Genomic DNA, 26,661 nt, shown 5'->3' on the forward strand with positions numbered 1-26,661 from the left:
GACAGGGAAAGGGGAGAGAGAAAGTGGGAGATGAAAAAAGTGAGGGGCAGAGGTAGAGAAGTGGGAGGTCCATCTCTCTGATTTCATACGTGGCTATCATGCAGCTTATTATCTCTGCACCATATCGATCTCTCCCATTGTCCTCCTCCACTGTCAAGGAGGTGAGACTAACAGCTCATGTCCTACTCCCAACACTGCAGGACTGGCTCATGAAGATTTTATCTGCATCAGCAGACTGTTTATAATGAATCCCTGTTTTGTGAAACTCTGCAATGTGTTATCCCATGTAATGTAGCAAAAGAGAACAGTGCAAACTGAGTGTGATGTTTTTCCTTACCAAGAGAAATTGGGAAACAGCCAAGAATTGGTGAAAGTAGAAGCCATCATGGAAGAAATGGGAATGATTAACAAGTTATCTTCAATTATATAGACCACTGATCTGATGGCACAGTTTGCCATTGAGTTGTAGGTCGGGAAACCTAAAGGTTTTCCTGTCCCATTTCTCCCAACTGGAAGACGAGAGGTCTTCCCAGGGTGGTCCATACTTCATCCATACATCATTTTTGATTTGATTTGATTTATTGTCACATGCGTTGGCATACAGTGAACAGTATTGTTTCTTGCACGTTATACAGACAAAGCGTACTATTCTTGGAGAAGGAAAGGAGAGGGTGCAAATGTAGTGTTACAGTCATAGCTAGGGTGCAGAGAAACATCAACTTAAGATAAAGTAGGTCCATTCAAAAGTCTGATGGCAGCAGGAAAGAAGCTGTTCTTGAGTCGTTTGGTACGTGACCTCAGACTTTTGTATGTTTTTCCCGACGGAAGAAGGTGGAAGAGAGAATGTCCAGTGTGCGTCAGTTCATGTGGAAATTCAGTAAACTTTACAACAGCAAATGCAGCTACATCCATTCAGAAAGTTGAGAGAATAAACGACAAGAGGACTACACAGCAAATTAAGAAGAAAAATCACACAAACTCGGGAAGAAAGGACAAACAGACATCTTTTCTTCCACTGAGAGAGCCAGCCACCAAGGTTAAAATCTCTGATACCCAGTGCTTCACCATACCTGTAAGCGTATCTTGAATGGTTGTCCATCAGTCCTGAGTGGTCTGTTCTTCCATCATCTGTAGGTGCCCGGTTCCCTCCCTATAAAATTAGAGGAGAGACAAATGGTCACACAAGAATTACACTGGGAGATTATTGGGGGCGATGCATCAACTTAATTCATTTTGTTAGTTCTCCAGCTGGGCATGAATGATTCACTGCAGTTCTTGTTCTGAAATACTATGTTCCACATTTTGGACTTCTGGCTTTAAATGCTAAACAAGCTGTGAAATTCAATCAAATATATAATCTTAGAATCTCAGAATCTCAAGCAAGCTGTACAAAGGCAGGATTTGTTATCTGAGGCCAATAATTTTATTGATTTGATTTTTTTTCACTTTTCGGCAAATCAATAGTTCAACTTCCACGGAGTTTTGGATTGCAAACTATTAACAAAATGCTTTACAATATTTATTCTGTCTTTCATTAAGAAGTCTTCATAAAAACCATTGATTTATAAAATAGAATCTGTAACTATAATTAGGCTTATCTTGCTGTGTCTTTGAAGTGGCAAGCTTTGAATTTCACAATGTATTAAGCCTCCAGAGCGTGGACTAGAACATAAAGCCAATTCAGGCCGTGCATTTCAACACTGCACGCTGTTACACACAATACTGACATCAAGGAAAAAAATGTCCACCTTATTTAGGATTGTAAATTCACTGATTTGAAAAACAAGTCTTAAAAAAAACATACAAACTGTATTTGTTCATGAATTTTGATGGTTCTATCGGTTCCTTTGCAAACACCAACCAGTTAACTGCACTTTTGAGCAGGGTATTTTAACACATCAATATCAACTCCAATTAGTGGAAAGGCTATTGTGTGTATCATAGAATCCCTACAGTGCAGAAGAGGCACATTCGGCCTATCAAATCCTCACTGACTCTCTGATAGAGTATCATACCCATGCCCTCTCCCCCGCCCTATCCCTGTAACCCCACACATTTCCCATGGCTAATCCATCTAATCTACCTACCCATCTTGGCACACAAAGCAGCAATTTAGAATCATAGAATCCTATAGTGCAGAAATAGGCCATTTGGCCCATCAAGTTTTCCCCGACCACAATCCCACCCAGGCCCCATCGCCATAACACCATGCATTTTAACCGAGCTAATCCCCTCCCTAACACTAAGGGTCAACTGAGCATGGCCAATCAACCTAACCCGCACATCTTTTGGACTGTGGGAGGAAACCAGAGCACTGAGGAAACCCACGCAGACACGGGGAGAATGTGCAAACACCACACAGATAGTGACACGAGGCCAGAATTGAACCCAGGTCCCTGGCGCTGTGAGGCAGCAGTGTTAACCATTCTGCCACCATGCCGCCCCGGCTCTACGGCTCAGACCTGCTTTCGGGCAGGGAACTGGAGAAGAGGGAGGATGGGGTCAGTATACAATGTCTCAGGACACTTCATGCAAGGTACCAGAAGGGAACAAGAGGCAAGCAAGTGATTGGTAACAATAGGTTTGGCACATCATAAGGGGGAATTACTAATGTGGGGGAGGGAAACGATACAGCGAGGAAGCCCACTAATTTGATTTGATTTATTATTGTCACCTGTATTAACAGTGAAAATAATTGTTTCTTGCGCGCTATACAGACAAAACATACCATTCAAGGAGAAGGAAAGGAGAGAGTGCAGAATGTAGAGTTACAGTCATAGCTCGGGTGTAGAGAAAGATCAAGCTAAGCCCATTCAAAAGTCTGACAGCAGCAGAGAAGAAGCTGTTCTTGAGTCAGTTGGTACGTGACCTCAGACTTTTGTATCTTTTTATATTTATTATATTATATATTTTTTTATATTTATTATTTTTATATTTATTATATTATATTAATGTTTATTTATTTATATTTATATATTTATTATATTATATCAAATCATATTTGACTGTATGGAAATGAGGTTCCTGACCTTCTTGGCAGGAACTTTGTTATGTTACTGGTGGGAGGAGGGGGTTGTTGGGGAAAATCTGAAAACAAAATCTCACCAGCAAGATTCTCATTTTAAGCTCTGACAAGAGTTTGAGCTCATGTTGCCAGTTACGCTCGTGGACACGGGGGGTAAAAATACCCTCCACCTCACCCTTGGATTTACACAGATGTTTGAGATCAAACATCTCAAAACACTTTGCAGCCGACGAGGTACTTCTGAAGTGTAGTCACAGCTGTCATGTAGAAATTCATTACTGTCTGCTTGTTATCCTGTCAATTATTTATCTCTCAGTAGACATCACTAAAACAAATTATCTGGGCATTATCCTATTGCTGTTTGTGCAACGTTTCTGCGCACAAATTGGCTGTCATTTTTCCTACATTGCACAGTGGTGACAATTGACACTGTATTTTGTGACTGGCTTCAAGGTAGAAGACTTGGAAAATTTCCCAAAGATAATTGAAAATCAAGAGGTGATAGGGAGGGATGAGTTTAAAACAAATCGCCATCAGCAAGGCAAAGGCGCTAGGCAAATGCTAGGACCTAAAGTCTGGCAAGTCCCCAGGAACAATAGCTTGCACCCTGGAATCTTAAAATGTGATGTGGAGATGCCGGCGTTGGACTGGGGTGAACACAGTAAGAGTTTTAACAACACCAGGTTAAAGTCCAACAGGTTTATTTGGTAGCAAACACCATTAGCTTTCGGAGAGCTGCTCCTTTGTCAGATGGAGTGCAGTCACGGGCATTCAGCCTCTGATCTTCAGGTAAGCGTTCTCCAAGGCGGCCTTCACGACACATGACAGCGCAGAGTCGCTGAGCAGAAACTGATAGCCAAGTTCCGCACACATGAGGACGGCCTAAACCGGGATGTTGGATTTATGTCACATTATCAGTAACCCCCACAGCTTGCCTCCTGGCCTTGCAGGCTGTCCTGTCTGGAGACAATACACATCTCTTTAACCTGTGCTTAATGCTCCCTCCACCCACATTGTCTGTATCTTTAAGACCTGGTTGGCTGTAGAGATTCGCATTCTAATCAGTATTCTGTAACTTGATTTTGTGTCTCTGTGCCCTGTTTGAGAGCAGATATCCACTCCGTCTGACGAAGGAGCAGCGCTCCGAAAGCTAATGGCATTTGCTACCAAATAAACCTGTTGGACTTTAACCTGGTGTTGTTAAAACTCTTACTATCTTAAAATGTAGCAGAGCAGATAGCAGGTACAATTCCTTGGATTCCAAAAGGTTCCCAGAGGATTGGAAAGTAGTCAATACACCCTTATTCAAGAAAGGGGGGAGGCAGTAAACAAGGAACTCCACAACCGCACCCACCCTACCCCCCACCCACCCCCCACCAGAAACACCTCCCTATCAATGCCAGCATCTCTGGGCTAAATCTTACCAAAACATGACATGTTATTTCTGGCTAGAGAACCAACGTTTTTTCTCAAGAGAAAACGATTGGTTTGCTCTTTAGATCCGACAAAACTCTGCCAGAAAAACATCAAGAGGACGTGTTTCACTTCGTCATACAGAAGGGGTGGGGCGTAAACATGCCAGCAAAACCCCGATGCTCAGAGATCGAGATACTATCTTTAAAGAGCGCCCCAATCATAACCTGTATAAACCTCCTGCCAGCCCATCACGAAGGTCTCAGGTGGCCCCCTCCCCACACCCAATCAGAGCCAGCACGTAGTTCCGTCCCCCCCACCCCACTCTACCCATCTTCAGCCCCTTCTCCCATCCGCCCCCAATCATCAGCCCCTTCTCCCACCTGCCCCCGATCATCAGCCCCTTCTCCCCCCACAGTTGGAGCCAGCATCCACCTCCGCCAATCACACACCCCCACCCACACACCCAGCAGCCATTGCGACACCCCCTGTTCCTCCATCCGCTCCCGACCACCACCACATCTAAATGAATACCTCCCCCCTTCCCCGTGAGGCTCGCACTGGGGCCTCGGCACAGGTTGGCACTGCCAGTTTTACACTGCCAAGATGGTATGGTGCCAACCTTTGCCATGAGACATTGCCAGGAGGCATTGCCAGGCCTTTGCCTTGCCATGTCCCTCTCCCCCAGAAGTTATACTTACACCTAGGGAGTAGGGGTAAGTATAACCTCTTGCCCCTTCATGCCCCTATGGAGGTCCCCATGACAGGTTCAGGTCTAAGTGAATCTGTTATGAATTACACTGGCACGGTGACAATATATGGTGAGGGGACGTGCTAATCATATGTAAATACATTCAAATGCACGTAAAGCAGGTTGACACCTGGTATGGACATGAATCTGATGGCACCGCTGACGAGGGATGGGGAAGATCCAAAATCATGTTATCGCCAGGAAGAAATGTGATTTCAGATCTTGAGCCCCCGCCGGCAATCTCACAGACAGCGAACGTGGGCTGAAGATCCTACCCTCTCTCTCTCCCCCCAACAGTAATCGCCGGCATTTCCTCCCCCCTTCATTGAACGCACTCTCACTCCCCACATACATGAACCCCCCCCCCGCCCCCCAACATGGCTTCCACTATCGACCACCCCAGCACTGCTCCATGGCACAGGTTGACACCACTAGGTTAGCACGGTCTCATGTCATGTCCCTCTACCCCAGAGGACTATACTCACCTTTGTGTCCACCCCCCCACCCGCCCCCCCCCCCCACCCCCCCACCCCGCCCCTGGGAGATCCCCAAAATAGGTTCACATCACAGGTACAACAGATGAAGCTGCTGTAAGTCAACCTAGCTGACGTGACATCACATCGGCGAGGTTTGAAAATATGGTGCGGGGGGAATCATGTGGTGGGGGGGAAGGGGTGTTTAATGATATTCAAATGTATTAAAATCTACTAAAATCAGCTTCGCACTCATACATTGCCAGCAAGGGGCGGCGAAATTCAGACGTCGCCCCTAAGTCTCCAGTTGGAGACGTAAACAAACAGTAGTAACCCTTGTGCAGGGTATAGTAATAGCGTATGTATAGCATAGTAATGGTGTTCCTTGTCACTTTGCTTCCTCGCTAATCCTCACGGTGACAAATAAAGCCACCAATTAGGAAACTGTGCAGCCAGCAGTAGACAACATCAGTTGATGGCCTTTGACAGACTGCAGAAAAAACTAACATCAAGTGGGTCGTAGCCAGCGAACCTCAGGCAAGAGGTGCATTCTTATCTCGAAAAACGTTGCTGCCAGGAGCTTCAAAGGCACTCTGTTAAAAAATATTGACCATGAAGGCTGCCTGGCCATACTTAAAGTATTATGCAATGCTGCCTCCATCTGTAACACGATCCTACCAAGGCAGATCAAAGCCAACGGCGGACAAGGCTTATCTTGCAGAGAGAGGGAAAAAAAACAAGGACATCAGGATTATCAGAAGTGGCAACACCAACAAGAGACAACAGACTGGCTAAAGATGTTCTTTTAATGCAAATGTAATGCTTGTGCAAAAGCCTATGCCAAAATTCAGAACTGCCAATGTCTGGGTCTAGATTCCAAATTGGCATGCGGACTGTTTGCAGTGCCCATTTCTTTCCTGGATAGAACAGGGATGTTCTGTTCTCAGCCCCACCGTGACAACATCTGAAAAGGATTTATTTTCAGCTGTTTTGAACATTCGCAGTTTCAGGATTACCCAGACTGAATGGGATCGGTTTTCCCAGTGCCCCTGCAATCGGTGTACTTGCTGAGCGTAGGGGAGCGGCAACACACGCAATGGGTCTACGTAACACGTAGGCCCACTCTGTCAAAGGGAAAGGAAATCTTTGCCCCATCTGTAAATCAACATTGCACATAGTGCAACAACAAAAATACATATTGCCGGTCTAATAATCTTCAAAATTGCCAATTCCACTTAATGTTGTATCCATACAATTGCTATAGGACAGAAGAAGGCCATTCTGCCCATTGATTTTGCACCGGCTCTCTGACGGAGCATCTAATCCCCATAACACCACAGATCTATCCCGCTAATCCTCCAAACCTACACATCTTTGGGACACTAAGGGGCAATTTAGCCTGGCCAATCCACCTAACCTGCACATCTTTAGACTATGGGAAGAAACCGGAGCACCCAGAGGAAACCCACGCAGACACGGGGCAGAACGTGCAAACTCCACACAGGCAGTCACCCGAGGCCGGAATTGAACCCGGGTCCCTGACGCTGTGAGGCAGCAGCGCTAACCACTGTGCCACCGTGCCGCAGGGGTACAACGGGATAGTTCAGTTGACTTGAACAAGAGGCGAGCAGGCCAATGTTTACTCATACTGATGCAGACCTGCAGATATTTTGGACAGGTTTTATGACAAATTCGTTTTTCTAAAGCAATAAACCACAGGAAACTTCCCTCACTACAGATTGTAAGATTGAGTATTACTATGGTCAATGCTGAGCCACTGGGGCTCCAACAAAACGACTTCAGCTAAAATTGGTACTGCTGGAGAAATTCTAACACCTTTCTGTTTGCATTCCAGACTGTTAGCCAGTATAAACATTGTAGTGTTAGAATAACAGAAAGTACTTCATTAAAAAGTGTATTGATGTGCGTTAATACAGTTATAATTACTCCTTGGGGGAGCGGGGTGGAATTCACTGATCATCAGCAACAACCTACCCAGAGGACAGACAACGGATCTGTTTGGCCTTGTATAATCCAGCTGTTGGTTAAGTAGAATGCGCACAGGGACATCACCTTCTGGCCTTGAAATAGTTGAGCTGCGGCCAATCTTCCACTGTCTCCGCATTTCACTTCCCCACCATAATTGCAAGCAGAACAAACAGGCAGGCACTGAGCTCCAACGGGAGACAAAGGTGAAGGGAAAATAAGAGAGACGAAAAGGCAAACAGACAGGCAGACGGAAAAAGGGAGAGAGGAGAGACAGCAAGGGGCAGAGATTAGGAAGGAAAAAGCAGGCACGGTGGCACAGTGGTTAGCACTGCTGCCTCACGGCGCCAGTGATCCGGGTTCAATTCCGGCCTCGGGTGTCTGTGTGGGTTTCCTTCCTCCGGGTGCACCGGTTTCCTCCCACAGTCCAAAAGATGCGCAGGTGAGGTGGATTTCCCATGCTGAATTGCCCCCTTAGTGTCTGGGGGACAAGCCAGGGTAAATACATGGGGTTCTGGGGGTAGGATCTGGGGGGGGATTGTGGTTGGTGCAGACTTGATGGGCCAAATGGCCTCCTTCTGCACTGTATGGTTCTATGATTCCATGAAAAAGGAAAGAATGAGTTCCAAAGAATGAGGGTGGGGGAGATAAGACAACTGGGCAGGTTTAGAGGAAGAGGGTGGGATTTTTCGCCCCAAAACCAGAAAAACCCACCCGAGGTTAATGGACCTCTCCATGGCCTGCCCCTTGTCCACTCCCATTCCCGTCGTGTGAGGGACAGTAAAATACGCTCCAGAGGGTTTGAGGGTGAAGGATGGGGAGTAATTTCTAGGCCTAGCATAGGTTAGAATTTCACAGTAACTTCATTGCAGTGTTAATGTAAGCCTTACTTGTGACTAATAAATAAACTTGAACTTGATATAAGGTGGGATTTTAAGGCCTCGCTCGAGCGAGACCAGAAATTCCCGCCCCGATTCCTTAGCGGGCGGGGCGGTAGAGTTCCGGTGTTGGAGTTGAGGTCTGACATGGGTTTAAGCAAAGGTGAGAATATAACATTTCAGTGACAAAACTCAATGCTGTTCAGCACAGACACAGGGGACAGGCAAATAGGGTTTGGATGTGTAAGGGGATAGGGGCAGCAGTGTTATAGAAACAGTTAACTAACAGCTTGGAGAATGGAAGACCATCAAATAGTTTTAAGTTTAAAGTTTATTTATTAGTGTCACAGGTAGGCTTATATTAACACTGTAACGAAGTTACTGTGAAAATCCCCTAGTCGCCACACTCCGGCGCCTGTTCGGGTACACTGAGGGAGAATTTAACATGGCCAATGCACCCTAACCAGCATGTCTTTCGGACTGTGGGAGGCAACCGGAGCACCTGGAGGAAACCCAAGCAGACACGGGGAGAATGTGCAAACTCCACACAGACAGTGACCCAAGCCAGGAATTGAACGCGGGTCCATGGCGCTGTGAGGCAACAGTGCTAACCACTGTGCCACCATGCCATCCCAAGTAGTTTTTGAGAAATTAATTGCGTGAGATGGGTGTCGCTGGCTGGACCAGCATTTAAATACCAATCTCTGGATATGTTAAAGCATGAATGAGGGTTTCACCTCTCAGGGGTATGTAACTGATTCCATGAGGCTACAAAAAGGATAGTAGAGATGGACTGCCCCTATGCCCCCGCCGGCATCTCTCCATCAAGCCACATCATGGAAAGAGATTATCTGGTTATTACCTCACTGCTGCTTGTGGGAGCTTGCTGTGCACAGATTTCCTGCATTATGATACCCCAAAGATAGCTTATTGGCAGCAGTGTGCATTTATGTGACCTGGTGTCAACGTCTCATCCAAAAGACAGCACCTCCTCGGTACTGCACTCAAGTGTCAGTTCCTGGTTTCACGCTCAAGTTCCCAGAACGGAATTGACTCAGAGGCATCAGTGCGAGCAACTGAGTCACGGCCAACATAGGTAATAACACTGGAACAACTGCAAAAATGATCATCTGAGCATGCACAGAGTGACTTCAAACAACAAAGAACAGTACAGCACAGGAACAGGCTCTTCGGCCCTCCAATTATAGAATTATAGAATCCTACAGTGCAGAAGGAGGCCATTCGGTCCATTGAGTCTGCACCGACCACAATCCCACCCAGGTCCTATCCCCAAAACCCCCATGTATTTACCCTGGCTAGTCCCCCTGACACTAAGGAGCAATTTACCATGGCCAATCCACCTAACCCGCATACCTTTGGACTGCGGGAGGAAACGGAGTACCCGGAGGAAACCCACGCAGACAGAGCGAGAACGTGCAAACTCCACACAGACAACGACCAGGCCCGGGAATCGAACCCGGGTCCCTGGCGCTGTGAGGCAGCAGTGCTAACCACGGTGCCACCATGCCGATCATGATGCTCTAACTGAACTAAAAACAAACCTACTGGCCTTACTCTTAACATTTAAAAAAGTTTAAAGTTTTAAAAGTTTTAAGCTTATTTATTAGTGTCACAAGTAGGTTTACATTAACATTGCAATGAAGTTACTGTGAAAATCCCCTAGTCGCCTGTTCAGGTACACTGACAGAGAATTTAGCCTGGCCAATCCCCCTAACCAGCACGTCTTTCGGACTGTGGGAGGAAACCAGAGCACCCATAGGAAACCCACACAGACACGGGGAGAACGTGCAGACTCCTCACAGACAGTGACCCAAGCCGGGAATCGAACCCGGGTCCCTGGAGCTGTGAAGCAGAAGTGCTAACCACTGTGCCACCATGCCACCCCATACTCAGTCCGTATACCTCTATTCCCTCCGTTTCATCGCATAAAACTATGTCAGAGTGTCATGCAATTATTTATTTTTGTCTCAGGCACTCTTACCAGCCGAGACTGTAACCCTTGTTTGAAATTCATTTACGGGATGTGGGCGTTGCTGACAAGGCCATCATTTATTGCCCATCCCCAACTGCCCTTGAAGATGGCGCAGGATGGACCCATACTTATTATGCTTAATCCTGCCGGGTAACAAGCGCGGGACCCTCAAAGTGTTTCGATTGGTCGCCCAGATGAATTCGAGGGTCAGTGAAGAGCAGTTCAAGGGTCAGTCAGCAGACCAGGAATAGAAGAGACGAGACTCCACGCGGCCAAAGTGCTGTTGTTAGCTCTGAGGCGCTAGGTTCACAGTCTCAGAAAGTCAGAGCTTAGGAGATGTCCCAGGGAGCTCAGTAGGCAATGGAAGGTCACTGCTCCAGGTTGGAGAGGGGCAGGGCTCAGAAGAAGCCCAGGGATCCATTTATAGGAAGGCGTTGCTGGGAATACAAAGAGTAAAGAAAAGTACAACACAGGAACAGGCCCTTTGGCCCTCCAAGCCTGTGCCAATCATGATGCCCTAACTAAAAAAAAAACCTTCTCCCCTTACTCGGTCCCTATCCCTCTACTCCCTCCTTATTCATGTACACATCCAGATGCTTCTTAAATGTGGCTAATGTGCCTTCTTCCACCACATCCTCTGGCAGCACGTTCCAGGCACCCACAACTCTGTGAGAAAAACGTCCCCCGCACATCTCCCTTAAACTTTCCCCCTCTCACCTTGAACCTCAGCCCCGTTGTAATTGACACTTCCACCCTTGGAAAAAAGCCTCTGACTATCCACCCTGTCTATGCCTCTCTTAATTTTGTCGACCTCTATCAAGTCTCCCCTCAGCCTCCGTCTTTCCAATGAAAACAATCCTAATTTATTCAAGCTGGCCTCATAGCCAACACCCTTGAGTCCAGGCAACATCCTGGTGAACCTTCTTTGCACCCTCTACAAAACTACCACGTCCTTCTGATAATGTGGTGACGAGAATTGCACACAATACTCCAAATGTGACTTAACCAAGGTTTTATATAGTGGCAACATAATTTCCCAACTCCTGTACTCAATGCCCCGGCCGATGAAGGCAAGCATGCCATATGCCTTCTTAATCACTTTGGCCACCTGTGTTGCCACCTTTAGGGAATGTGGACTTGCACACCCAGATCCCTCTGTATGTTATTGTTACTAAGGGTTCTGCCATTTACAGTATAATTCATACCTAAATTTGATCCTCCAAAATGCATCACCTTGCATTTGTCTGGGTTAAACTTCATCTGCCATTTCTGTGCCCACAGTCTCCAATCTATCCATATCCTACTGTATCCTCTGACAATCCTTGGCATAATCAGCAACTCTACCAATCTTCGTGTCATCTGTAAATTTACTAATCAGACCACCCACATTTTCCTCCAGATCATTTATACATACTACAAACAACAGAGGTCCCAGCACTGATCCCAGTGCAACACCATTAACAAAGATCTCCATTCTGAAAAACACCGTTCTACCACTATTCTCCGTCTTCTACACCCAAGCTAGTTCTGTATCCATCCAGCCAGCCCATCCCGAATCCCATGTGATTTTAGTTTTTGCACCAGTCTGCCATATGGGACCTTGTCAAAGGCCTTACTAAAGTCCATATAAACTACATCCACAGCCCTTCCCTCATCAATTTTCTTTGTCACCTCTTCAAAAACTCCATCAAGTTGGTGAGACATGACCTTCCCCGTACAAAACCATGCTGCCTGTCACTAACTAGTCCATTTTCCTCCAAGTGTGCATATATCTCGTCCCTCAGTATCTTTTCTAAACGCTTCCCCACCACTGACTTCAGGCCCAACGGCCTATAATTTGCTGGATCATACCTGCTTCTTGTCTTAAACATATGGGGTGCTTGGTAAAATCCAGGGCAGTGCCAGCCCAGTGAAGCCAGGTGGCTATTCAAAAAGCTGAAATTGCACCAGTAATTTGAGGCTGGAATGTAGATTCGGGAATCTGGGGAATGCAGTCTCAGGAGACGAGACTGAAACTCTGTGAGATAAGCAGTCATTGAGCCAGTCTGTGCTGGCATGGTTTTTGGACGGAGTTCTGAGATTAGATCATCAAAAAGGAAAACTGAAGAGTTGCAATCCCTCACGAGGGGGCAGAATTTTAGCGAGATTGCATAACTTGCAGTGAACATTGACATGTGGGTGGGTTACTGAGAAATCTATGGCATCTCAGAATCACAGAAACCCTACAGTGCAGAAAGAGGCCATTTGGCCCATCGAGTCTGCACCGACCACAGTCCCACCCAGGCCCTACCCCCATATCCCTACAGATTTTACCCGCTAATCCCTCTAATCTAAGCATCTCAGGGCACTAAGGGGCAATTTTAGCATGGCCACTCAACCTAACCCACACATCTTTGGACGGTGGGAGGAAACCGGAGCACCCGGAGGAAACCCACGCAGACACAAGGAGAATGTGCAAACTCCATTTTAGTAAGGCGTTTGATAAGGTCCCCCATGGTCGGCTTATGATGAAAGTGAGGAGGTGTGGGATAGAGGGAAAGTTGGCCGATTGGATAGGTAACTGGCTGTCTGACCGAAGACAGAGGGTGGTGGTCGATGGAAAATTTTCGGATTGGAGGCAGGTTGCTAGTGGTGTGCCACAGGGATCAGTGCTTGGTCCTCTGCTCTTTGTGATTTTTATTAATGACTTAGAGGAGGGGGCTGAAGGGTGGATCAGTAAATTTGCTGATGACACCAAGATTGGTGGAGTAGTGGATGAGGTGGAGGGCTGTTGTAGGCTGCAAAGAGACATAGATAGGATGCAAAGCTGGGCTGAAAAATGGCAAATGGAGTTTAACCCTGATAAATGTGAGGTGATTCATTTTGGTAGGACTAATTTAAATGTGGATTACAGGGTCAAAGGTAGGGTTCTGAAGACTGTGGAGGAACAGAGAGATCTTGGGGTCCATATCCACAGATCTCTAAAGGTTGCCACTCAAGTGGATAGAGCTGTGAAGAAGGCCTATAGTGTGTTAGCTTTTATTAACAGGGGGTTGGAGTTTAAGAGCCGTGGGGTTATGCTGCAACTGTACAGGACCTTGGTGAGACCACATTTGGAATATTGTGTGCAGTTCTGGTCACCTCACTATAAGAAGGATGTGGAAGCGCTGGAAAGAGTGCAGAGGAGATTTACCAGGATGCTGCCTGGTTTGGAGGGTAGGTCATATGAGGAAAGGTTGAGGGAGCTAGGGCTGTTCTCTCTGGAGCGGAGGAGGCTGCGGGGAGACTTAATAGAGGTGTATAAAATGATGAAGGGGATAGACAGAGTGAACGTTCAAAGACTATTTCCTCGGGTGGATGGAGCTATCACAAGGGGGCATAACTATAGGGTTCGTGGTGGGAGATACAGGACGGATATCAGAGGTAGGTTCTTTACGCAGAGAGTGGTTGGGGTGTGGAATGGACTGCCTGCAGTGATAGTGGAGTCAGACACTTTAGAAACATTTAAGCGGTTATTGGATAGGCACATGGAGCACACCAGGATGATAGGGAGTGGGATAGCTTGATCTTGGTTTCAGATAAAGCTCGGCACAACATCGTGGGCCGAAGGGCCTGTTCTGTGCTGTACTGTTCTATGTTCTATGTTCTATGTTCCACACAGACAGTGACCCAAGCCGGGAATCGAACCCAGGACCCTGGAGCTGTGAAGCAGCAGTGCTAACCACTGTGCTACCGTGCCGCATCTGTCTTGGTCCCATTTGTCATTTATTGTGTAGGGTGATGTATTCGACCACTGTTTGCCTGCTAATTCGCGTGTACCTCATGTTGAATCTGAATTAAGTTAGATATTGCAAACTGTTTCACTTTTCTGACTTTGTATACTGAAGTTTATTTTGTTTGTTCAAAAAGCGTGGAATCTTGTGGTTTCATTCTCTTGGACATATCTAGGACCTTAAACTTTGCTCAAAGTAGTTATTAGTCATCATAAATTTGGGAATCTGGTCCAGGATAATAACAAGAGATTGTGAGGAACAGACTCTGTTCATAAAGAGAGGACAGAGAAAGTAGACAGGGTGAAAAAGAGCTAAAAGTTGAACTCTGAGAACTTCTAGTGGGCTCTGGAATGAAGTTGAGCAGGCATCATCCAGCAGCACGGGATTAGATTCTAGAGCAGAACAAGTAACAACAGGAAGGGGGGCCGGTGGTGGTGGTGGGGGAGGAGTGGTCAAAGGTAGCCGAGCAAAGAGTGAAGGTTTCCAGTGGAAGAGCAAAAAATAGCTGCAGAATAATGCCAGACATGGCAACAGAGGCAGAGAATACAATCTCACTAGAAAGTGGAGACAAAGGTAGCATCACAATGAAGCCCAGATTCCAATCAAGAAATGAAATTTAACACAGGACAAAGAGAGAGAGAGGTGTGCAGAGAATACAGTGAGTGTAAACTGTGAAGAGGATAGTGTAGAACATCAAAAGGACATAGACCAGTTGGTGGAGTGGGCAGATAAGTGGCAGATGAAGTCCAACCCGGAGAAGCGTGTGGTGATGCAATTCTGATAGGAAGAACATGGAGAGACAATATGAAATAAGGGGCAAAATTCTTAAAGGGGTGCAGGAGCAGAGGGACCTGGGTGTATGTGTGCCCAGATCATTGAAGGTGGAATGAAGGTGGAAAGAGCAGTTAATAAAGCATTTGGTATTCAGGGCTTTAATTCTAGGAGTGTGGACTACAAGAGGAAGGAGGTTATACTGAACCTATACAAGGCACTAGTTAGACCTCAGCTGACATATTTTGTGCAGTTCCAGATGCCACACTATCTGAAGAATGTGGATGCATTGGAGAGAGTGCAGAAGAGGTTTATAAGAAAGGTTCCAGGGATGATAAATTTCAGTTAAGAGGATAGATTGGAGAGATTGGGACTGTCCTCCATGAAGAGAAGAGGCTAAGAGGAGATCTGATAGAGATGCTCAAAATCATGAGGGTGGTGGACAGAGTAAATAGGAACAAACTGCTCCCCCTCATTAAAGGATCAAGAACGAGAAGGCAGAGAATTAAAGCGATTTGCAAAAGAAGCAAATGCAATATGAGAAAAGACATTTTCACATAGTTAGTGGTTTGAGTGTGGAATGTACCTACCGCCTGTAAGTGTGGTGGAGGCAGGTTCAATCGAGGCATTCAAGAGGGCATTCAACATGATTATTTGAATAGAAACAACGTGCAGGGGGTACGGGGAAAAGGCAGGGGATTGGCACCAAGGCAGGGGAGTGGCATCAAGTCATGACACTCTTTTGGAGAGCAGTGCAAACATGACGGGCCAAATGGCCTCCTCCCGCATTGTAACAATTCTGCAAGAGAGTCAGCATGTGCAAGAAAGATTGTACGCAAAAGAAGGAGGGAAACAGAAGGTTTCTGGCACAGCATAATGCAATAGAAAAAGGTTGGATGAATTAAACATTAAAACATTCATCCAGTTTTCCCTCACTTCTGGTGCCATCTAATTAATTCCTTTACTCAATCTTTTATTATGGTCTGTATCGTCCTATCCCCTTTCAGTGCTACAAACGTGTTGGGAGTAGATTGGTACTTGTTTGTCAATGAACTTAAAGCAGCAACGGCTATTGATTCACTCATCATCCTCAGTCGAACTACTGGAACAAGCAGAACCCTTCCTATGTATTCCCTCTCACCCAGCCTCTTGCTATATAAACATAATTGCTACCATTCCTGAGCATCAAATCATATTGTGCACCACAACTGCCAGAGTGAGACATACTGACAATAAGCCAAGGAAGATAAGTGCAGAGCATTTGACCCCTTGTTTTCCATTTTGCTATTTTGTTCTTTTTTGAGATGAGCAAGCAAGCAACCAACTGATTTTTGATTTGATTATTTGATTTATTATTGTCACATGTATTGGGATACAGTGAAAAGTATTGTTCCTTGTGCGCTATACAGACAAAACAGTGCATAGCGGAGAAGGAAAGGAGAGGGTGCAAATTGTGTTACAATCACAACTAGGGTGTAGAGAAAGATCAGCTTAGCATATGGTGGGTCCATATGGTGGGTCCAGTAAGAAGTCTGATGGCAGTAGGGAAGGAGCTGTTCTTGAGTCGGTTGGTACGTGTTCTCAGACTTTTGTACCTTTTTCCCGACAGAAGAAGGTAGAACAGAGCATGTCCGGCGTGCATGGGGTCCTTGGTTATGCTGGCTGCTTTTCCGAGGCAGCGGGAAGCGTAGATGGAATCAATGGATGGAAGTCTAAAAATACGTACCAACCGACTCAAGAACAGCTTCTTCCCTGCTGCCATCAGACTTTTGAATGGTCCTATCACACATTAATCTGATCTTTCTCTACACCCTATCTGTGACTGTAACACTATATTCTGCTATATCCTTTCCTTCTCCCCTATATACTCTATGAACGAAATGTTATATCTGTATAGCACGCAAGAAACAATACTTTTCATTGTATCCCAATCCATGTGAAGGTTTTGAATGAGGCAATGGGGTCGCTTCTCAGCCTTTTGGCGAAGATCAAGCGGAAGATCAAGCTCAAGATCAGGTGCAATGCCTGTTTTTTGTTGGCTTGGATCTAGTATTGTCTCTTTTTTGGAGACCATGAATTGGATCCAACTTGAATTTGAGTTGTTTTTTGGAGCAAGCAAGGAGATGGATTAAGGCCTTGCCCAGTCCACTCTGCGCATTGACTTTGTAACTCTGAGAATGGAATGAAATGATGTGTTTTTTTTTTAAAACGGGGTCAGCAAAAGACTGTTATAAATATGTTTGGAAATCCAGTTTCTGACTTCTTTTTGATTATATAAAGAACTGGAGTGATAAACATAAAAGAAATTAGATACTCAGAGAGTCTGGAAAGCAGGCCATTAGATACTATGTACAACCAGATACACATTCCAAGGCACAACTTAATCATTATTTATTGGGTGAAGGCTAAAGCAAAAATTACGTATGGACAGTGTTAATGGAGTAAAAATAAGCATTCAGGTCACTACTGATATAGCCATAATAATCTACAAATCTCAAGGAACTTGACCTGCATTCTATGGCGCGCAGTGAAATGTTTCAAATACCAAAAGTCACAGCAACACCAAGAATATTCTTTGCATCCTAAGCAAGATTGGTCATTTATGGGACACCATTTGGGAGTTTAAGTAAACGTCTCCATTATAACAACAATGGGGAAATGTGAGAAGAAAATGTTTCCACACAGAGGTTGGTGAGAACACAGGGAATGCTTAAACACAAGTGGCTGGAAAATCACAGAATCCATACAGTGCAGAAAGAGGCCATTCGGCCCATCAAGTCTGCAGCGACTCTCCAACAGAGCATCTTCCCCATGTCCACGCCCTGCCCTATACTGTTAATCCCCCTAACGTACACACCTTTGGACACTAAGGGACAATTTAGCATGGCCAATGCACCCAATCTGCTCATTTTTGGATATGAAGGGGCAATTTAGCACGGCCAATCAACTTATCCCGCACATTTTTTGGACTGTGGGAGGAAACCGGAGCACCCGGAGGAAACCCACGCAGACACGGGGAGAACATGCAGACTCTGTACAGTCACCCAAGGCTAGAATCGAACCCGGGTCCCTGGTGCTGTGAGACAGCAGTGTTAACCACTGTGCCACGAATCAAGCATGCTGACAGTTGTTGACTTAAAGGACATAATTTTAAACAAAAAATAATGCTGCAACTTGAAGTCCAAATTGTGACCAAGGTACAAAACTTGCCAGTTTAATTTTGTTCGCTCAAACCCCTTTTCCCAATACCAATATTATCTGAAATAAAAACAAAAAATGGTGGATAAACTCAGCAGGCCTGGGAGCATGTGTGGCGAGAGAAACAAAGTTAAAGTTTCGAGTCCGTATGATTCTTCTACAGAACTGCATTATCTGGATTCAATGAGAAATTGCTTCCTGGCTGGAGAAAGCAAGCATGCCCTTGCATAAATAACATGACAGTACGCCAAAGAAATGGATCTTCTGAGCGAGGACTAGTGGGCCTGAGTTACAGGGAGAGGTTGGCCAGGCTAGGACTTAAGTCCTTGGAATGTAGAAGAATGAGAAGTGACCTTATTGACGTGTATAAAACCATGAGGGGCATAGATAGGATGAACGGACATAGGGCAGGACTTTACGGCCTCGCTTGAGGGAGACTGGAAAATCCCACGCAAGGTCAATGGACAGTTCCATTGTCCGCCCCACGCCCGCTACAATTCCATGGCAGGCGGGGCGGTAGAATTCCTGCCAAAGTCTATTTCTCAGGGAAGGGGAATTGAAGGCTAGAGGGCATAGGTTTAAGGTGAGGGGGGAAAGATTTAAAAGGGACCCAAGAGGCAACTTCTTCAGGCCGAGGGTGGTGCGTATATGGAATGAGCTGCCAGAGGAGATGGTTGAGGGAGGTACAACAGCAACATTTAAAAAACATTAGGGTAAGTACATGGATGGGAAAGGATTAGAGGGATAGGGGCCAAACACGGGCAACTGGGACTAGTTGTGAGGACACCATTGTCGACATGGACCAATTGGGCTGAAGGGTCTGTTTCCGTGCTGTATTGCTCGATGACTCTATAACTGCTCTGGTAGGTTTGAAAATATTGTGACTAAGCTCTTAATCAATACAAGGATTTCTTTGCACCAAAGAACAATTTTTACCTTATAATTGGTGTGATTTTTAAATTATGTTTTTTTTAAAATCAGCACATCAGATGAAAAAAAAACAAATAGTATACGTGGATGTGACAGATTTTACATTCTTAATGTGCTATATTCCCTGTTTGCTGTTAAATTTGTAAAAGGCAAAGTTGTGAATTACATCTCGAATTCTCTGCTGTGATTGGGTTCTGAAGTGTTTTTTTGATTTATTGCAAGGAGAGAAAAAGCCAGAAGCCCAGAATGCAGCTGCAGTCCAATGCACCAGATGTAAACAGAGTCTCTGCTCCTTCATTCTATCTGTTGCTCAACATAAACACCCTTCTTCCCGAACAACCTCCCCCCCCTTCTAAACTTTAATTAATTGCTTTGAGAATATTGATAAAAAGGCAGCACGGTGGCCACAGTGGTTAGCACTGCTGCCTCACAGCGCCAGGGACCCGGGTTCAAATCCGGCCTTGGTCACTGTCTGTGTGGAGTTTGCACATTCTCCCCGTGTCTGCGTGGGTTTCCTCCGGGTGCTCTAGTTTCCTCTCACTGTCCAAAGATACGCAGGTTAGGGGGATTGACCATGATGCTAAATTGCCCCTTATTGTCCAAAGATGCGTAGGTTAGGGGGATTAGCCATGGGAAATGTGTGGGGGTTACGGGAATAGGGCGTGGGAGAGGACCTGGGGATGATACTCTGTCAGAGTCGGTGCAAACTTGATGGGCCGAATGACCTCTTCTGCACTGTATGATTTCACTTGGTCCAAAAATAACATGAGCAGATCCGACAAGATCTTTGAAAAGTTGCTTTGTTTTGTTGACTGTCGTGTGTTGTGAAGTGCTACGTTTTTACCGTCCAGGGTGTTCTGTGAAACAGATACACTAAGTGATATGAACACTAGTTAACAGGAACATACTTGTAACGTACAGTGGCCAGCTGGCTGCCGCACTGAAATATATTTTTGCTGCTAATGCACTGTCAAGGGGGAAGCAGATTCAGCAAAATCCCTCATTGTAGCTTCATTTCTGGGGGCTGTCTGTAACGTACTCTGGCTGCATTCTGGGGCCAAGAGTTGTTCATCAACAGTGCCCAATGAAACGGAATAGTGGCATTGATTTAACTGTTGTCATTCTTAATTAATTGTAAAAAAGAGACTTGCTTTTCACAACCTCGGGACATCTCAAAGCACTTTACAGCCAATGAAGCAAGTAGTGCACTTTCGATGTGCAGTCACTGATGTAATGTAGGAAACGTTGTAAAAGCTGAATCAACACGGCTGAGAAGCAGCCATTTGGAAGTGTGTCTGAGGTTTGGGGAGGGGGTGCGATGCTACAGGTTTTATATTCACACTCACCTGACCACTCACCTGACGGAGGGGCAGTGCTCCGAAAGCTAGTGGCTTTTGCTACGAAATAAACCTGTTGAACTTTAACCTGGTGTTGTGAGACTTCTTACTGTGTGGGTTTCCTCAGGTGTTCCGGTTTCCTCCCACAGTCCAAAGACGTTTAGGTTAGGTGGGATTAGCCTTGGTAAATGCGTGGGGCCACGGGGGTAGGGCAGGGGAGAGGGCCTCGATAAGATACTCTATCAGAGAGTTGGTGCAGACTCAACGGGCCAAATGGCCTCTTCTATACTGTAGGGGTTTTATGATTCTCAATAAATGATGCAAGTGCCCGCTTGGCTCAGGGGGCAGCTCTCACGCCTCTTCAGAGTGTGAAGGTGTGTACTGGAGCTGCCCTAGAGTGCATGGCTTGAGCAGTGACATCTCATTGCCGTGCTCAAGGAGGTGTAATGCCTTTTTTGAACGGGACATTAACTCAAGGCCTGGTCTACCCGTAATGGTGGGAACATAAGATTGCACAGCACTGAAGAGAAGAAGCGATCCGCAACGTTCTTTGAGGCAGCATTCACTTCTCGCCATCAGACCACCACCCCGAGCAGAATAGCGGCCCGTTGGCACTGTGGTTAGCACTGCTGCCTCACAGCGCCAGGGACCCGGGTTCAATTCCTGGCCTGGGTCACTGGCTTGTGTGGAGTTTGCACGTTCTTCCCGTGTCTGCATGGGTTTCTTCCAGATGCTCCGGTTTCCTCCCACGGTCCAAAGATGTGCGGGTTAAGTGCATTGGCTATGCTAAATTGTCCCTTCGTGTCCCAGGATGCGTAGGTTAGAGGAATTAGTGGGGTAAATACGCGGGGTTATGGGGATAGGGCCCTGGGTGGGATTGTTGTCAGTGCAGACTCGATTGCAGTGTTAATGGAAGCCTACTAGTGACACTAATAAATAAACTTCTTGTTGCTATTTGTGCGATCTTACAAATTGGCTACCACACTGACCTACATAAAATAGAGACTGCGCATCAAAGGTTGGTTGTTTGGGAGCATCCCAAAGCCATGGCAAGACACTACACCAAGGCAAGCTGTCTAGTTCTGATCCACTATAATTGTACCGATGAATTGGCTGTGCTCCTTCTTCCATGTAGGGATTTGGGGGATCACAGACTTAGTTCCACCCAGGACACACACACACTGGAAACAATCACCAGCCAATGTTTACAGGAAACCAATTTGATTTCACACTGCACTGATTCCATAATTAGCCTCTTATGGTTATCATTACACGTAGCCCTATGCATTAATCGATTAGCTTGAAAACTTGCCGTGCCTAGTGTAGGTTATCACAAAGCAACATTTTATGGCCGATTTGTTGATTTTCAAACATTAGTAATAGTTTGAATATTTTTAAAACAAAGTGGTTTCAGATTGCAGCCGAACAATGGCCGTTCTTGCCAAAGGAGGAAAATAACATAAGCAAATGAGTGACAAGAGATAAAATGTGGCCATGAAATACAAACTGAAGTGGAAAGCTACAGGGTGTTAAAGCTTCCTCAGATTGCGAGGATGCAACTGTTTCGAATGGCCATGAGGAGATTAGATATGCTTTTTCATAAGCAGCAAACTGTGGAGGAGCTTCAACGAGGAATTATTTCAAAGGCTTGGTCTCACTCCGGGGCCGGGATTCTGACCCGCTGAGATTGGGGGTGGGGGTGGTTGGGGAGCAGTGCTGGACCTGATGGCCCTGGCAGCGGCTGGAGCCGGAAAGTCCTGCCCCACAGCAGCGTGGTTACACGGTGGTTAGCACTGCTGCCTCACAGCGCTAGGGATCCGGTTCGATTCCAGCCTTGGGTGACTGTGTGTGTGTGGAGTTTGCATGTTCTCCCTGTGTCTGTGTGGGTTTCCTCCGGATCCAAAAATGTGCGGGTTAGTTTGATTGGCCACTCGACAATTGATCGTTAGGGCGGGATGGCGACGCAGTGGTTAGCACTGCTGCCTCACAGCACCAGGGACCCAGGTTCGATTCTGGCCTCGGGTCACTGTCTGTGTGGAGTTTGCACATTCTCCGCCCATCTGTGTGGGTTTCCTCCGGGTGCTCCGATTTCATCCCAAGGTCCGAAAGACGTGCGGGTTAGGTGGATTGTCCATGCTAAATTGACCCTAGTGTCAGGGGGATTAGCAGGGTAAGTATGTAGGGTTATGGGGATAGGGCCTGGGTGGGATTGTGGTCGGTGCAGACTCGATGGGCTGAATGGCCTCCTTCTGCACTGTGGGAATTCTATGATTCTAAATTACCAAATGACCAAATTTGTCTTTGTGAGGATGGAGATTGTTGGGATCATGAAAGATCAGCAGTACAAAATATTATAGAACAATGGGGATAACATTACTTCATTAGAAATAGGGTGATGTTCAGAGATGGGGTGGCAGCCTGAGCTGGTATGGTTTTTTCAAAAATTCATTCACAGGTGTGACTGCCAAGTCAGCCCAACTCTCATTGCTCTCGAGATGGTGGTGATGAACCACCTTCTACAACCACTGCAGTCTGTGTGGTGTAGGCACATCCACAGTGCTGTTAGGAAGGGAATTCCAGGATTTTGATGCAATGACAACGAAGAAACAGTGATGTAAGTCAGGATGGTGTGAGACTTGGAGGGGAACTTGCAAGCTGTGTGTTCTCCACCATCTGCTGCCCTTGTTCTTCTCGGTGGTAGAGGTCACAAGTTTGGAAGGTGCTGTTGAAAGAGCCTTGACTGGTTGACGTAGTGCATAGAATCGTAGAATAGAATCATTGAATCCCTACAGTGCTGAAGGATGCCTTTTGACCCATCGAGTCTGCACTGACCATAATCCCATCCAGGCCCTATCCCCATAACCCCATGTATTTATCCTGCTAATCCCCCTGACACTAAGGGTCAATTTATCATGGCCAATCAACTTAACCCTCACATCTTTGGAATGTGGGAGGAAACCGGAGCACCCGGAGGAAACCCATGCAGACACGGGGAGAACATGCAAACTCCACACAGACAGAGACCCAAGCCGGGAATTGAACCCAGGTCTCTGGCGCTGTGAGGCAGCAGTGCTAACCACTGTGCCACTGTGGCATCTTGTGGATGGAACACATGCTGCCATCATGCACTGGTGTTGGAGGGAGTGAATGTTTAAGGTGGTGAATAGGGTGCCAACAATTAGGATGCTTTGCCTTGACTAATGGCAAGCTTCTTGGATGGTGTTGGAGCCGCCTACATCTACGCGAGTGAGTAATGCATCAGACTCCTAACTGCACCTTGCAGATGAAGGACAAGCTTTGGGTGGTCAGAAGGTGAGCTACTTGCCGCAGAATTCACAGCCTCTGACCTATTCATAGCCACAGTATTTACGTGACAGGTCCAGTTATTTCTGGTTCACGGTGACGATGATGTTATGATGATGGGGATTCAGCCAGAGGTAATGCTGTAGAACGTGAAAGAGAGGTGGTTACCTTCTTCCTTGTTGGAGACGGTCATTGCCTGGCACGAGCTAATCGCGAATGTTGCTTGCTGTTCAACAGCCCAAACCTGCATCTTGTCAACCTCTTACTGCACATGGCACAACTGCTTCATTGTCTAAGAAGCTGCGAGTGAAAGAGGTGCGTGTGCACCTTGGCTTTCACCGTGGCGGTACTCTCACCAGAGGGTTCAAATCTCACTCCAGCAAAATGAGCAGATAAACTGGTCTGTCCCTCCAGGGAATGCTGCACTATTGGAGTTGCCATCTTTCAGGTGAGATGTTAAACTGCACGAACACTCTCAAAAGGGTGTATAATATCTGATGGCACTCTTTCGGAGAAAAGCAGGGATCCTACTAGGAGTCCTGGTCAATGTTTAGCACTCATCTTCCATCACTAAGAGGGACGCATTATCATATTTCTCCTTGTGTGGCCTTGCTGTGTGCAAATTGACTTCCATAATGCCAATATCAAAAGAGCACTTCACAATGCATCATCGTCATGTATGGTGCTATATCAATGCAAATTCTTTCTTTCGTTCTCTGATTATCTGCCATCAATGACCTAAAGGCAGAAAAACTATAACCCTTTGCTCCCTTCCCCTCCCTCGCCCACCAGCACTCAAATGACCATAAATCAGATTCATTGTGCTCCTCAAGAGGTGAAGTCTTGTTGTAAATATCCAATTCAGTTTAAAAGAAATGCTGTTTTCACCTGAAGCAGTAAACAGGAGCAATCACTGTGCTTAGATACCAGAGTACCTTCCATAACGGGCAGCACGGTGACACAGTGGTTAGCACTACCGCCTCACAGTGCCAGGGACCTATGTTCGAATCCCGGCTTGGGTCACTGTCTGTGTGGAGTTTGCACATTCTCCCCGTGTCTGCGTGGGTTTCCTCCAGGTACTCTGGTTTCCTCCCACAGTCCAAAGATGTGTGGGTTAGGTGGATTGGCCATGATAAATTGCCCCTTAGTGTCAGGGCGATTAGGAGGGTAAATATGTGGGGTAATGGGGATGGGTCCTGGGTGGGATTATGGTCGGCGCAGACTCGATGGGCCGAATGGCCTCCTTCTGAACTGTAGGATTCTATGTGACCCATCACCCCTGTGTCAGCTCTTTGAAAGAACAATTAGCCCCATTCCCCTCCTCTCTCCCCATAGCTTTGCAATTATCTTCCCATCCAAGTATTTGCCCAGTTTCCCTTTGAAGGTTGATAGCAAATCTGCTTCAATCAACCCTTTCAGACAGTGCATTCCAGAATGACTCACTGTCCGGAATTTTCCAGCCGTTCTGGCCAATGGGATCTTACAGTCGCGCCGACCCCCAAGTTTTCCCGGCGGTAGGGGTGGGTGCATAGAACAAGAAGCCTCGTTGGCAGTGGCAGGGTGTCTGGCTAATGTTTCATTTTGCCGCAATTTTCAATGCGGCACCATGGTGCAGCGGTTAGCACTGCTGCCTCATAGCGCCGGGGACCCGGGTTTGATTCCAGCCTTGGGTGACTATTTGTGTGGAGTTTGCACGTTCTCCCCATATCTGCGTGGGTTTCCTCCGGGTGCTCCGGTTTCCTCCCACAATCCGAAAGACGCGCTGGTTAGGTTGATTGGCCATGATAAATTCTTACTTAGTGTCGGGAGATTAGCAGGGTAAATACGTGGGGTTACGGGGATCAGGTCTGTCGGTACAGTCTCCGAATGGCCTCCTTCTGCACTGTTGGGATTCTATGTATGATGATTCAACGGCAGGCTGCCTCTGCCGCCGCGAAACACGCCGTTTGGCGGGGGTGAGAGGGGATGGCATTCACTGTATAATAAACCCTCAGCATCCCTTCAGGTGTTTCACCAATTAATAAAAAGATAAAGGAAAGCATGGTGCAATGTTGTTTCGCTGAATAAAAGCGTCTTTTAAAACATGCTGAATAGCGAGCCTTTTGTCCGGATCAAAAAACGGATTGCTTTCCTCACCGGAGTCCAAAACTGGGTTATTTCTGAAAAAGGACCTTGTGCAAAAGACAGGCAAGGATTTAGTTCAGGAGATCTAATCCTGCGCAAATCACACTGAAGTGAAAATCTTCAGGTCATCTAAACATGACTTAAGATTCCATTTGCCGACAACAAGACTCGCAACAGATCAAGTTAAAAGGCTGTCAGCTTTATGGATGGGAGAGAAGAATGGGAGTTGCTTTGATGGCCTCGAAGACACCAGCCTAAGAAAATAGAACAGTTGTAGATTTATGAAGGGGGGGGGGGGGGAGAGAAATAGAGTTTGAAGATGATGTTGAAATGGGAGACAAGCGCGCTGTAAAGCTTTATATAAAGTGCTACTGTATTGGGAATGGCTCCTTGCACTATTAATTGACAAAAAGAGCTAATACCACTTGTAATTATTAACCGATGACCCCTAAATTTTGTTGAAGGGCTTATCTCCTCTGGAATTCATTGCTTGCATAGCAAGCATGAAATTACTGATGATGTGAAGCATGGGGGGAGAAAAGACCTTTCAACCCATCAAAGCCGCTTGTTCGTTTTTGTACAATTCGCAGCCCATGAGCAGTTTACTCCTTTGGGAGAAAATACAGACAGCAAGGAGGGGCAAGGGGGGAAATCAGTTGTTCCACACCTCTCCAAAGAGAAACAACTGAACCCCGCCACCAGCTGAAAGTAGGCAACTGAGGAAAGT

The 26,661-nt window shown here is 46.3% G+C and overlaps 1 protein-coding gene across 5 annotated transcripts in view; it reads right to left on the reverse strand.

Moving 5' to 3' along the window:
• The window catches only part of LOC144503886 (partitioning defective 3 homolog B-like), a 1,029,287-nt gene that overhangs the window by 643,341 nt on the left and 359,285 nt on the right, over window positions 1-26,661 (reverse strand). For all 5 annotated transcript variants that reach the window (XM_078228918.1, XM_078228917.1, XM_078228921.1 and 2 more), the window contains one exon: window positions 1,071-1,150. In XM_078228918.1, coding sequence (XP_078085044.1) covers window positions 1,071-1,150 — 80 coding nt within the window. The remainder of the gene's footprint in view (window positions 1-1,070; window positions 1,151-26,661) is intronic.

Source organism: Mustelus asterias, chromosome 14 (assembly GCF_964213995.1).
Source record: "Mustelus asterias chromosome 14, sMusAst1.hap1.1, whole genome shotgun sequence".
Lineage (NCBI taxonomy): Eukaryota > Metazoa > Chordata > Chondrichthyes > Carcharhiniformes > Triakidae > Mustelus > Mustelus asterias.